The sequence below is a fragment of the Neocloeon triangulifer genome, unplaced genomic scaffold (assembly GCF_031216515.1).
Source record: "Neocloeon triangulifer isolate White Clay Creek 2 clone unplaced genomic scaffold, ASM3121651v1 ptg000009l, whole genome shotgun sequence".
In the NCBI taxonomy this organism is placed as follows: domain Eukaryota; kingdom Metazoa; phylum Arthropoda; class Insecta; order Ephemeroptera; family Baetidae; genus Neocloeon; species Neocloeon triangulifer.
Genome location: NW_026775551.1, coordinates 1000202 through 1013805, shown reverse-complemented (window position 1 = coordinate 1013805; position 13604 = coordinate 1000202). Strand labels below are relative to the sequence as shown.

General features: G+C 41.4%; 2 protein-coding genes across 3 annotated transcripts; one reads left to right on the top strand and one right to left on the bottom strand.

Annotated features, from left to right (window-relative positions):
• Positions 1–204: 204 nt before the first annotated feature.
• LOC132195064 (protein Smaug homolog 1) lies at positions 205–8063 on the bottom strand. Of its 2 annotated transcripts, none has more exons than XM_059616785.1 (8): positions 7883–8063; positions 6358–6591; positions 4393–4764; positions 3784–4043; positions 3391–3724; positions 3151–3334; positions 2882–3098; positions 205–2447 (listed from the first exon to the last, which is right to left on the bottom strand). In XM_059616785.1, the coding sequence occupies exons 2-8, from the start codon at positions 6548–6550 to the stop codon at positions 2244–2246; spliced, it is 1764 nt and encodes a 587-aa protein (XP_059472768.1). In that variant the 5' UTR covers positions 6551–6591; positions 7883–8063; the 3' UTR covers positions 205–2243. The 2 variants fall into 2 exon arrangements, with proteins under 2 accessions (XP_059472768.1, XP_059472767.1); XM_059616784.1 differs by having other exon boundaries at positions 6358–6594; positions 7883–8062.
• A 779-nt stretch (positions 8064–8842) lies between these two features.
• On the top strand, positions 8843–13196 carry LOC132195063 (uncharacterized). The gene is made up of 9 exons (XM_059616783.1): positions 8843–9394; positions 9683–9822; positions 9877–10084; positions 10145–10343; positions 10811–11091; positions 11147–11403; positions 11462–11556; positions 11790–12015; positions 12201–13196. The coding sequence occupies exons 1-9, from the start codon at positions 9097–9099 to the stop codon at positions 12354–12356; spliced, it is 1860 nt and encodes a 619-aa protein (XP_059472766.1). The 5' UTR covers positions 8843–9096; the 3' UTR covers positions 12357–13196.
• Positions 13197–13604: the final 408 nt, after the last annotated feature.

The following is a 13604-nucleotide window of genomic DNA, read 5'->3' as shown; positions in this document are numbered from 1 at the left end:
AAATTTCACCAAAGCCCGTTTTTTTAACTTCAAAAAATAGGAATAATATATATTAAGTAACTTTTGAAGATCCATTATCAGAAATGTTTCATTTGAATTTGGGTTTCATTTTGTTCATTCTCTCACAACAAGTCAATAAATGCAGGAGTAAGTAGTTTGATAAAAATAGTTTAATGCACTCAGGTAATTTTAGAAAAAGACGAAGTAATTTAATAGAGAAAGAATACAAGAATTTATTCATCTTTACAATATAAATCTTGTCGGTACAAAATTTGGTTTCTCTGGGTAGAGCGGCTTGAGGAGGAGCGGCCGGCGGCCGAAACGTGTTGCCCAGCATCTGTGAGGCCACCAGTCTTATTAACCTCCCCGAGTCACCCGCCAAATCATGATAAAATCATTTTGCAAAAATAATAATAGATTAAAAAAAGGGCCTGCCTTGCTAAAATCTTGTAGTCCTCCGCTCTCATAAGCACGGTGTAAAAAAAGAATCAATTAAAGCTGCGATCATCAACCAAAATAGTAGTCGTAATCCAGATTACAAAATTCACGTAATTGTTCTGAACAGACATGATGGTCTAATAGCGAAATACCCGCGTGTTTCATCAATGAATTGAGATGTAATTTTATTTTTTCAAACAAACGATTGAACGGCGAGTAACAAAAAATAATCAATAAAGGCGCGATTTTTCTCTCGGGACAAGAAACTTAATGTAAAATAAAGATCAATTTATATTTTAAAAATGAACTCGATTAACTGCTAGTCGGGTTATAACAATTCTTTTCTTGTTTCAAAACACTAGCTACGCACACCACTGCACAACACTTCAGTTTTTAACCATACCCAGCAGTGGACCCGTCGAACAGAAATTCGCACGCGCCTCCTCCCCCCGACCGAAAGCGTGGATGGCCGGCAATTGCAAATGCACAGTCTCAAAAGAGAGGCCCCGAGCCCGGTAAAAATTGTTTTCTTACACGGACCGATCAATCAGTCGCGAAAGAAGTTTCAGCGCAGGATGAAAAGGCGCGTGCGCAGCGACCAAATGCTGCACATGCGCACAACGCCCAAAATGCACTGCGTACGTTGAACAATGATGAGAAAAAATTTTTGAAAAAAAAAAATGCAAGTTTTGTATGAAAAGCATGCGAATTCGGGGTCGGGGCCAAAGCGATCGGGCTCGCGGGCGAAAACACGAGGAAAAGCCAAGTCTGCTTGCAAGGAGGCGCGGCGAGGGTTCGACGCTCGGGTCCCCAGTCCTATGCTCTATCAGTGCTTAAACCCTAGTCTATAATGACGGCAGGAAACAGTGGTCTGCCTCAGTCAAATTCTCCGATTGGCTGTCAAAAATGATCGTTCGCGAGCGATTCCCACGGTGTTGTGAGAGACAAAGTGAATATATTTTATAATTATCGAATCAATAATATTTCAAATATTATTTCGTTTCGCGAGCGCGCTGACAGCTGCGCATGCGCACGCAGTCGTTGCGCAGGCCCGTGAAAGGAACGGGCGGAGGCCGCGTCCAGGGGCCGCTCCAACAAAACACGATTTGGTACAACAACCAGAAACAACAAACAAACAAACCACCATCAATACAAGTTGTTAATCGTCTCCCCACGTTCTTCCTTACCTTACTTTAACACACGCCTAAATAACGCGATAATCAATTCAATATAATCGAGTGTAGAGATAATTATGCTCTAATATATAATGCGAATATTTTTATGACACGCGAGTCTTTTTTCTTCTCTTTGGGACTGGATTTTCACATCTAGGTTTCTGGTTTCTCAGTCGATTTGTTAATTCATTTGTTTTCTTTTCCCAATTTAAATTCAGCGCGACCGGATAAAGAGCCCGCTCAAGTCATCAATTTCATTCCATGCCCAGTTCTCAATAATATTCTTTTCGCTCCCTGACCTCCGTGAAGCGAGATGTAATAGAAAGTCTATGCAGAATAAATCAGCTCAATGTAAATGGATTCCCCTCAACTAGAAAGCAAGCCAGCAGCACAGCCAGGCTGTGCAACAAAAACGAATCTGTCTGTTTGTACTTGGGGCGCAGCGCGAGGATTCAGCAAAACCCGCAGGGTTCCTTTGCTTTGAAAAGGGACCCCGGGGGCTCCCTGGCAGCTCCCTCGCGGGGCCGCAACTCAGGGGACGAGTGGCGGCAACAAACACCCTGGGCCGGAGAAGCAGGTGGTCAGTCTTGTAACGTCATCACAAGGTGGTGTGGCGCGCGGGGTCAAGGGTCAAATCTCACCCAAGCCAGTGCCCCCAAGGGCATGCTCAGTCATGCTGCGGCACAACGACTCGAGCCGCAAATTAATGTCTGGCTCAGCCTCGGCCGCACTCAACTTGCCGTAGGTGGCCACCAGTCCGCACAACTGAGAGCCAGCAGCAGCCTTCGACGGCGCGCTCTTGGTCCGCTGCTGCATCCAAAGTGCCTGCAAAGGCTGAAACAATGCAAGATGTTTTGTTAAATTATTATTATTACTTATTATTATTATTAATAAAATTTAAAAGTGACAATAATTGAATTCACAATTAAATACAGCACAAACTTGATCATTAAAACGCTCCAATTAAAATCCTCTGGAGAGATTTTTATTTAATTTTTTTTTAATTGTGAAATAATAATAAAAACTGTTATTTTGAGTGTAAGTAAAAGGTAATGATCCTAATTTTGGGAAAGAATTTCTAAATAATATACAATAATTAGGATCCGTTATCATTATTATTGCATTACTTTTGTTCTCCATAATCACATTCTCTATGTCATTAAAGTATTTTATATTTTTTTCGATAAAAATTTATATATTTAGCATTTCTTAAATACTGGGAAATATAATTGAAGAACAGATAACAATGAATACATTCAAATAATCACCTCTGTCAGTGAGTCCTGAAGGCTAGGTCGCTTGGCAAAGAACGAGTTGTCCGAGAGGCGATGCATTGAACTCAGCAGAGACTCGGTCCCTCCTGCTGGAAAAGAACTTGCCAGCACAGGAGGTGATGCATGACGTGTAGTGTTTCCCCCAAAACGACTCGCGGGAGCCTGCAGGGGACGCCCTCTTGCTGCTCCTTCTCCGAATGGATGGCTCCATCTTGGAATTATTCAGAGATTAGGATGTGAGCAAGTTAGGAATTAATAATTACTTTCTCTGGGGGACTGGACGCTCATGTGGGAAGAGCTGCACCAGCTGCTGACGCCAGGCCGAAATACGTGACCGGGATGCAGCGTCAAACGCCTCGTGCGTTACACAGCGCTCCAGCACTGAGTGAAAAGCGCCCAAAACCTCCTCCTCAGGTTGCTTGTTACCCATCAAAAGGGCCGTTGCAACTGAAAAGATATTTTTTTAAAAATTAATTTGCAAAAAAAAAAAGCTAATTAATTACTTTTTCCAAGCACTCTGGTGAAAAGTTTGGGTACGTCCTCGTGCTCCGGGGTGTCCATCTCTGGAGGCTTCATCGGCGTGGTCAGAATGGACTTGAGCTCATCGAGCGCAGCCCTCAGTCCGCCTCCTTTTTGCACCTCCTGCTCTAGCTGCACCAGCGTTGCTGGCCGCTCTTTCAGCTTCTTGATGCTCAGCACAATCTTGTGGCGCGCCCCCTTGGTGACGCCGCGCGTCTCAAGCACATCTTCAGTCAGGGTCAGCATGTCCTCATAGGTCAGTGAAGCAAAAAGCCACGCGTACTTGTGCAGACGCAGACTTTTCAGCCACGAAGGCACCTGATCAAAAAATTTCTTTGGTTTTTTTCTGCATACATCATTTTTGTTGAAAAATTTACCTCTTTCATGCCCGGGTGCTCCATGTGCGTGGACGCCTGAGATCCTGAACGCAGTTCGTCCAAATGGGACTCGGAGCCGCTGCCTGAGGAGGCCAACGAACTTTGCGGGCTGAGTGGCGCGTGCTCCGAAGACAAAGAAAAGCTGCGCGGCTTTGGGCGAGCGCACAAGTCGTCCTGCGAACTGCTCAGGTCCACGTGCGGGATGCTGACCGGCGGTGTCAGACTGTTGCTTCTGCGCACGCGCGGTTGGCATTCAGTCCCTGCAAAATGGAATCAAAAATTATTAACCTATTTTAGAGAAAGAAACTATGGAAAAAGCCCGATCTTTTCATTTCCATGATCATCTCTTCGAGTGTCAACTTTTTAAACATAAAGAAACTATGTTTCAAGTTTGACATTTTTCTCACAAAAATAGAGATATAACAACTCGTGTAATAAAATAGTTGAATTTCATGAAATTATCACTGGATTTCTAGTGAAAAATTTAAAATAATTTTTACTCTTATGATTTTTTTCTTCCTCAATTTTGATGGCAATTCTATCTTGTGGAATTTTAAATAAAAAGACAATCTGCATTCATTTAAAAATTGATTAAAATATGAAGCTGACCATTATTTGAGTGGCCATTTGAGTTTGGTCCACCGCCGTATCCGTCCCAGGTGTGCTCATGGTGGTGAGCAGCGTTGGCCGGCGTCGGTGGATTCTTGATGCGTTCCTCAAGGTGGCTGAGCCACTGAGTCAGCAGCTTGCGGTCATCCGAGCCAATGGCCGGATGGATCAGGCTGTACGAAAGCAGCTGGCGAGCCGCTTCGATGTTGCAGCCCGAGTTGACGGCGGCGCCAAGCACGCGCGGGATCAGCGCCAGGTAGCACGCCTTGGCCTCGGCATTGCCTGGACGCAGCAGCAGCAGGTGATTCAGCAGCGGCGCCACCGGCAGCGCCCCCTCTCGTCCGCCCTCGCCCAGCAGACCTGACACAAAAGCTGCAACACAAAACAAAAATTCATTAATTATACTCATGCATAGAAGCAAAAAACGAATTTTCAAGATATAAAAAATTACGATCGTATGCTTAAGATAATAAAGGGTGGGGAAAAAGTGAGTGCTTATTTTTTGCTCTCAATCAGTGTCCTAATTTTTATTCAAAAATTGTCTAGCACGAATTCATATAATTGTTTCAATTAAAATTAGCGCAGATTAGAGTTTTGTTAAAACCAAAGAGAATAAATAATAATAATATTATATGATTTTAAGTGTAAATCATTTTTGTTTTTTCGATTTTTATTATTTCAAATATACTAATTTCTTCAACATATTTTTTCCGATTATCATTCACGAAATATTTTGATTAATGACATGAACATCTACTAAAAACTGTGATATATTAGTTAACCTGACAGATATATGCATAACTAATAATCAAATTTACATAATATATATATTATCCTTAAGATACGTTTGTTCTACTGCGCCGTTTGGTTATCTTTAGAAATAATTTACAAGCAACAAAATTTCATAGCAACGCCCTCAATGTTATCACCTTCCAGATCATTTTTTTTTCTAGAAATTTAAAATTGTAAATATTGAAACTTGAAACAAACGAGCTCTCTTTCCTACTTTTAAATGCCAAGTCTAAGCAAGGAATGTTAATTTGAGGTCCAGAATCTCCAGAGAGGAAGATGAATTTATTTTTGTTGCAGCGTCTGGACCGTGAATGGGGGAGGCGAGAGGAAAGAGGGAAATCGGGAATGGGCGGGCGGTCCCTCTTTGCTCTCCCTCTCCAAGATGAAGCAGCTTCCCACATTCCCCACACCAGACCCTCCTAATAAATTTCTGTCTGCGTCTGCTCTGCACTCGCTAGGCTGCAAGTTTGTTAGGGAATTAGAGAAGCTGGGGGAGAATGAAAACGAAAAGAAGCGAGGAGAGCGAATGAAAATGGAATGATGTGAACTAAAATATCGCATTTGTTGATAATTTAAAAAATAACTTTGTATTAATGCAACTCGCTGAACACAGAAATTTTCTGAAAACGAAAAGTTTCTATTTTAATATACGCTAATTTTGTTAAATTATTTTTCTGTTCAATCACTTTCAAATGGGTGAATAATAAGAGTATTAATTATATCTATGATTTGCATATCACACCAAAAGGCAATAAAAGAGATGCAGTTAATCCAATTGCAGCTTTTAAGGTATTGCTCATTTTTCTAATTTTTGTCACATAAAGCAATAATAATAATTAAAACTTAAATTCCTAATCGAAAGCAGTAATAAAAAAGGTTTTTCATCAACAGTGGAAAGATGAAAATATTTAATTATGCGGCTTGCATAAATAAACATGATTTGAAAACTAAAAGCTTTCTTTGAAGAAACTGGAAGAAACCAGGAAAAGAAATTTAATTTTACTTACATTTTCCTTTTAAAATTTTATAAAAAAAAAATTGGTTGAACTGAATGAAACCCCAAAGAGACAAAAAACTGAAAATTCATTACAAAAAAATTGTTGTGCGGGTTGCATATCTTTATGTTTGAATTTTTTTATTGGTGAACCTGAAATAGTCGTTGAGATTGATTACCTGGGTTGTTGGCCCTCTGCTCCTGCTGGAGGAGGTCGTGGTTGTCCTGGAGGCACTGGTCGAGCACCAGCGAGCAGAAGCGCGCCTGGTGCGGAGCCAGTCGTTTGAGCAGCGAGTAAAGCGCCACGGTCTGCTCGCACTCATTCCACTGCTCGAACCACAGCGAAAGCCGGTTCACTTGCTCGCGAAACATCGTGGGTCAGGTGTTTTGAGCCGCCTCCGCTCCTTCACCGCCTGCTGAAAGCAAAGCCCTTTCAACTCACATCGTCCCTGCACGACACTGATACGCCGCCAGACACGGACACACGGATGGGCTCCCCCTCAGCAAAAAAAAAAAAAAACAATACTTTATCGATCGATTTCATTTTTTTATTTTTTATTGTAACATTCAAACGGGATGTTTGTGAATAAGGAAAAAAATTAGGGTGAATTATTTTCACCAAAATTATTTTCATTGAGTGCTTTTCTTGGACAAAGTTGAGTGCAGAATTTTTGTCGCTGACTCTGGCAGAGTATTGATCTTTTCGCTGCAGTGGGTGCATCGATAAAATTTTCGGCTGCATTGGACCAAGGGCGCGTGCGCCGAAAGTGCATTTTGTTTGACGTTGCACCCGAACTGCTGCACTTCTTCTTCTTCTTCCCCTCCATTGTAAGCCTCAGCTGGCGGACATTTAAATGAACGCCGAATCCAGACGAAATGGCCCCGAAAATAATGTTATATTGTGTATTTCATTTTGACCCAAGCAGATTTGGCCGAGATAAAGAGAGGCCTACGTGCGAAAAATTGCCGTTAATCGCGCGCGACACAGCGGCAGCGCGACTTGTGCTCAAAAATCACGTACGCTGAGAAATAAAAAAAAGTTTACAGTTTTTAATTAAAAGACTAAGAGAATTGTTAGGAAAGTGGAGAAATTATCAACTTTGTCAATAATGGAAAACGCGATTTAATTCCACGATTTGAATGTTTTTCTCTGTTTGTTTTTTTCTATAAAAAGAAAATATAAATACCCTTGACCTTCACTACCGGGCCTGTCGCCGGAGAGAACAGACGCGCCTCGCAGCGGTAATAATTTTTCATTGTGAAAACAATCGAGTCGGTGAAAACATTCCAAAATGTTTTGGAACCGCATAAATCTGCGGTTACCAAAAATATTGTTTGAAATGTGCAGGTAGAAAATATTAAAATATGTAGCAAACCGAAATAGAAAGAAAAGTATTTTTATCAATGAAAAACGAATATCACTGGAATAATATGAAATAGACTAAAATTATTAATTTCCGCGCACATCGATATTTGTGCCAGACGAGGAAATCCAATCGTAAATATGCAACCCCAAAAATACATAAAATTTAAGTTGACAGCCCCCTGCGACCCCTCCCCCTGCCCGACAGTGTTGTTTGCTTTTTTTGGCCGATTTCTCTCCGCTCCCTTCCTGTTTCCCGCACCCCTTCTTTCCAGCAGACACCGCCCTCTCGACGACCGACCTTCGGTAGTGCCCTGGGTGACCTTTGAGGATGCACTCACCTCCTCTTCATTCGGGCCCTTCTGGCGACGCACTCGCTCCCTTCCGAGTTTGGGGCCACCTCGGACACGGACACGGTGCACACGCCTAGCGCAGGGCAGCCAACCTCTGCCTCGCACGTACGCCACATGAGACACTTTTTGCCGCAAAGTAGTGATTGTTCAAAAGCCACTGTTTCACCATTTGAATTAAAATTAGCGAATTTTAAAACGGGATGAATGGTTTTGTTTTTTAATTGGTTTGTTTTGAATTTGTAAAAATTCCGTTCTGTTGTCGGCCATCTGGCGGGGAAACGTTGCACCCGTTGCACTAGCCTAGAGTTAAATGCGTTTCCTTTAGGAGCGAGATTTCTAGATTTCTACTCTTGTTCTTGTACCTCACGGTATGAGAGGTTGCGTTAGATTATTATGATTTGCTTTTTTTTTTTTTAAATTATATTTGGATTGTTTGATTTTCTGATTGTTGGAAAACAATCATCGCTTGGCAGAAATCCTCCTTAGCACCTTTGTTTACTCCCTGAGTTGCCATTCTACTGATCGAATATTATATATTATAAGAAAACGAATGAAGAAATTGCCAAATTAGATAACTTTTCCGTTTCAAACGGCAGCTCCTTTCTGCCAAAGAAATAATAAAATGCAATCCTTTGCCCTTTGGTACAAACAGAAAAAGCAAAACAAATCAGAGAGAAGAGAAGAGAGCCGGGAGAGAGGGGGCGACGGGCGACGCATGTTATTTTCCCTATGTTGCGAGCGCGATCGCCGAAAACGGCCGCTTGGCACCGCTGACTTAAAGAGAGAGTATATGAGGGAGGCGAATGCTCACTTCTGAGTAGACTGGCGGCTGGCAAGGAAATCAAGGAATGCATGAAAAATGATATAAATAATTATAGCGGAATCGAGCTTCGAAAGAAATTCCACGATCGGCGCTGCGGTCGCATCCTTTCTTTTCCGTGTATTCCTTGCCAGGCTTGCCAGCCAACTCAGAAGGGGGCATAAAACGTTCGCCTCCCTAGTCTCCCTCATGTACTCTCTCTTCTTTTGCAAGAGCACCAGCCATGAAGCAGCCGCAGCCGGCGCAGCCAAGGGAGGCCGCAGCAGTAACAAAGCCCTAGGCCGCCAGCTGCCAGCTGGTTGAGAGCTGGTATTTGGGGGGTCGGAGGCCACGCAGAGCGAACAGTGGTCACTGGAGGCCGTCAGCCGCCCCCGGCGGTGGCATGGAACGAATGGTGAGCCGCCTGCTTGACGGCAAGAAGCTAGAGCGGGAGGCGGCGCTGGCTGAGCTGCAGCGAGCCGCCCCCGGTCTGCCCCCGGCCGAAAAGGCCACCCTTGTTCAACAGGTCACGGCTCCTCTTGAGCGCGATTCCTCCGCATCCAGGGACGCGCTGATTGGGTGTTTAGGCGCCGCTCGCATTTTGGCGCCCCATCTGGCCAACCCTGCCGCCTCCCTTCTGCCTCCGGCTCTCCGCCTCCTCAAGGAACACCCGACTGACCTTTGCATTCAAACGGCTGCGGGTATGTAAAGCAATAATAATTTTTTATTATGTATAATTACTGCAATTTATTTATATTTATATTTTTTTCTTAAAAAAAAATTTTTTTTTTAAATTCTTTCTTTTGTTGCTATTCGATAAAGAAAAATTTTACTTTGAGAGAAATTTTGAAAATAAAATTATGTTTTTAATAATCCGTTTTTCCTGCTCTATAAAATAGTTTTAATTCTATAATTTTGGTAATTGATGGACAGAAAAAGTCAATATTAAAATAGAAGTTGAATTTTCTCTAATTTTGACCATTTTCAAGGCGAGCTAATTGGAGCTCTGGCACAGAAACAAGGGCCTCAAGTGTACGAAGACAGCAAAAAGCAGCTATTAGGGATGATAAGGAAAGGAATGGAAAATGACCCCAGTAACTCTCAAATTGAGGGTGACACTGCTGATCAGGTTGGTTTTACCCTGTAATGGAAAAAGCAGAAAATAATGATTTTTTGATTGTAGATTTTGCACGCCGACATAACCTGTTTTGGCAGCTTGGAGGCTGCCCTCCGAACAATACAAGGGGTGGCCGAGGCGTGTCGTGGTCGAATGGCGCCCTTTGTGGACATTGAGCTTTTGCAACTGCTCAACAGTGCCCTGGGCCACAAAATTCATTCCCCCAGAGAGGCAGCGTTTTATTTGGCCGCCTCTTTGGCCACTTCTCTTGCAGGTTATTAATTTAAGGTGCAAAAAGACTATTTCAATTTTCTATTCGATACTGTTATTTCAGAAGCGGAAAAAAACTCTCACGAAGGGTTAATTCATTTTGGGGACGTTTTGGCCTCACGACTGGCCTCTGGTCTTGCAGACGAGTGGAGTCCCGTCCGCTTGGCCGCTTCTGTTGCTGTCAGAAGGTTTCTCTGCGCGCTACCCGACAAAAGCAGGAAAAAGTTCTACCACACTCTCCTCCCCAGAATGTGCCTTAATCGGTAATATAATGTTGATATTTAGAAAAGTAACTCTTTTAGCAGAAATTATATATTCATTTATGAGACAAATTTTAAGAATAAATGACGCATTAAATGAACTAATAAGAGGTGCAGGTTTTGCACACACAGTTTGGTATGGGTAGGTGGGTTATTGTTATTAATATTATTTACAATAACTTTACCTCCGTTATGTATTGAAAATTCAATGAGAGTAATTTTTTGTTTCTCTAAAATTTTATAAATTATATTGTAAAAAGTAAAAACATATCAGTAAAACCTTTTTATTGACTTCAAAATTCAAGTTAAATTTAATTCAAGCAAATGTAATATATTACTATTATTTTAATCTAAATAAAATTGAATTATGTGACTGCATAGATGAATTATCTCAGCGGAATGTATTTTTTGTTTTGTTTTTGAAATAAATGAACTGCATTCTTCTTATTCTGAAAATGTGTGAACTTTAGCTACTACGCAGCGGAAGGTGTGAGAATTTACTCTCAGGAAACGTGGCGACAAGTGACAGGAGCCCTTGGTCGCGACCTGGTTATCCAGAACCTGCCTCAGGTCATCGACTTTTATTGTGAAAGCGCCAACGCACAGTGCCATGCAGTCCGTGAGGCGGCTTGTTCCTGCATTTCAGAGGTGGCCTCCAAACTGCCCCCGGAGGCAGTCCGCCCCTTTGTCCACCGACTTCTGGACGCCCTTTTGCAAGCATTTGACGATGATAGTTGGCCTGTCAGAGATGGTACTAAAAATTCTTTACACTCAAATTTAAAGAGTTATTAATTTTTCTCAAATAGCTGCGTGCTTGGCGTGTGGCAGTGTCGCCTCGAATTTTCCTAAAGAGTGTGAGTCCAGTCTTCTCACACTCTTTCCACTGTTTTACCGAAACCTCGAGGACGTGATTCCCACTGTTCGTGCTGGAGCTGCAAATGCACTGGCCGGCGTTGCCAGGGCTAGAGGGTCACCTGTCTTGGAGCAGATTTTCGAAAGAGCCCTGAAAGGTCTGCAGGGCCTTGAAAAGCAGCCTGAAGACGTCTTCAAGGAGAACAAACAGGTTTGAGTGCAATGAATTTGATAAATTTGCAATGCCCATATTAAATTTTTTTATCTAGGGGGTGATGTGCTCCATGAATCCTAGAATGAGCAGAACAGGCAGCATGGATCACAGGTTTTGCAGGCCGTCACAGCCATGGGAATTTGCTGACGGGTAATTCTTAATTTTATTCTCTCAATAGCTTCCTAGGATTCCTCAATAGAGATTAAATTATGTTTATTTATAAATTTAATTTTTAATTTTGAATATTATATATCAAAGCTGTATTTTTTAACTGCCAATCTTAGATTTATTAAAAAAAAACTTAGTAATGTTAAGGTTGACAGAATCAAAAGTGACCATCGAACTGTTTGATTTTGATAATAATAATACTCAACCTGACGCAGGTGTGTGATGCTATTTGCCGAGTTGTCTATGGTTCCGAGCGCAACTAACACTGTAGCTGCTGCCCTTCCTAAGTTGGCCGAAGCCTGCAGACTTCGACACTATTCCTCTCACCTGACTTTTCTGGAGACGGTTTGCAAAAATTTGCCCACTATTGCTAAAGGTGTTGGCAGAAAAAATTTCAAGCAGCATTTGGATGAGTTTTTTGACCCAATATTTTATGCTCTGGTGAATATACAAATATATTGTCAATTTTCATATTATTAAGTTATCTACAGCAATAACAATCATTATTTTTATCACGAAATGCATTAGTCAGTTTTGATTGCTATTGATTGATTTCCAAACGGAACAAAAACAAATTATTACAATACATATCTTATTTAGAATGCACTTATAAATTTAATTTACAGGAGAGTGAAAATGCTTTGACCTCAAGCGCAGCAAGTCAGTGCCTCAACCAGCTGAGCAGTCTGATTGGACCGGGAGTCCTGAGGGCCAGAGTTGAGGCAAACTGTCCTCACCACTTGAAGCACCTGCATGCCAACCTTTTTATCGCTCCATATTAGATCGCAGCCACCAATACTTCTGATGCTCTGTGATAATCTTGCTACTTATTTTTGAACATTCCTTTTCTTTTTTCCTAAAGCAGAAATATCACCTTTCTAACAACTGACAAATAGTGAGTCACCATGCTTTTGAAGCTATTATTGTGATTTCTGCACTTGAAGACTTTCAAAATCTGTCCAAAATTTTATCTGGTGCTGAATTTGAGACTAATTCTAAGCTAAATGGAATTCAACCACAGTGGAAGTCCTGCATTCTGTTGTCAAATGTTTTATTCTATTATGTGCAGATAATAACTTGATTTTTATGATAATTTTGCTCTAGCATTATATTATCTCAGCCTGGTATATCTTAAATTTGCAAAATTTTAAATTTGCCGCACTTGGTCAAATACTAATTATACAAAATGTGCTGAAAAATTTAATGGATGTTAATTAGAGAGCGCACAAAAGCAAACAAGCTTAGTAGGCAATGATGTGGCTAGGACTTAAAATGTTGAAAAGCACTTATATATTTGACGACAGTTTTTAATATTTCATTCTGATCGATGTTCATTTTCTTGACCTGCAGTTTCTTTCAATTGCATAGACACTTACATAAAAATTTAGGCAAGCCGGGGCTGATCTACTTACTATATAGTCTAGAAGGAGTAATAAAATTTCAATGTCAATGTAAAAAAAAACAATGTAATAGCGTGTTGCATTAATATTCATTCCTAAATATTTTATTTAATATTATGATGGCGTAAAACAATAACATTAATTGCCTTAACTATTAGTTTGATGTTTTATTAAGTTCGAACTATTATAGATAGAGAAGACTAATAAATTTATTATGGCACTGAAATCGTGATTTTATTTAAAAAATCTAAATGAATTCACAAATTTTCAAAATTTTGCATATTTCAAGGCTGCAAAATATTTTTTAGTAAAACCAGCAATAGATTTTAAAAAGCAAAAGCGTTTGGATGAAGGCTACATGGAAATGCGTGCTGATTGTTAATTTTTAACATTGAAAAGCCATAATTTAGGTTTTCCTCCAAACACTTCCATTTCCCATAGGGAGCGGAACATGTGGAGCGACAAGGTGGTCAAAGATAAGAAGACGAGCCCACAGTCAGCCGCAAGGAAGCCCCGCCTCGAAGAGGACTTCAACCAGAGTGGGACTCAAAGAAGCAGCCAAGAAGGCGCAGTAAAAGGGTGCGCTCCAGCACCGCCAGCCGAGACATCGGAGGCCGTCGGACAGAAGGC

Excerpts from the sequence above, each read along its gene's own strand:
- LOC132195064 (XM_059616785.1), bottom strand. The coding sequence starts at position 6,550 with ATGTTTCGCGAGCAAGTGAACCGGCTTTCGCTGTGGTTCGAGCAGTGG. Across the intron at positions 3,099-3,150 it reads CGTCCAGTCCCCCAGAGAAA|ATGGAGCCATCCATTCGGAG; the intron begins GTAATTATTAAT and ends AATAATTCCAAG. Across the intron at positions 2,448-2,881 it reads TTCAGGACTCACTGACAGAG|CCTTTGCAGGCACTTTGGAT; the intron begins GTGATTATTTGA and ends GCATTGTTTCAG.
- LOC132195063 (XM_059616783.1), top strand. The coding sequence starts at position 9,097 with ATGGAACGAATGGTGAGCCGCCTGCTTGACGGCAAGAAGCTAGAGCGG. Across the intron at positions 9,823-9,876 it reads AGGGTGACACTGCTGATCAG|ATTTTGCACGCCGACATAAC; the intron begins GTTGGTTTTACC and ends TTTTGATTGTAG. Across the intron at positions 10,085-10,144 it reads TTTGGCCACTTCTCTTGCAG|AAGCGGAAAAAAACTCTCAC; the intron begins GTTATTAATTTA and ends CTGTTATTTCAG.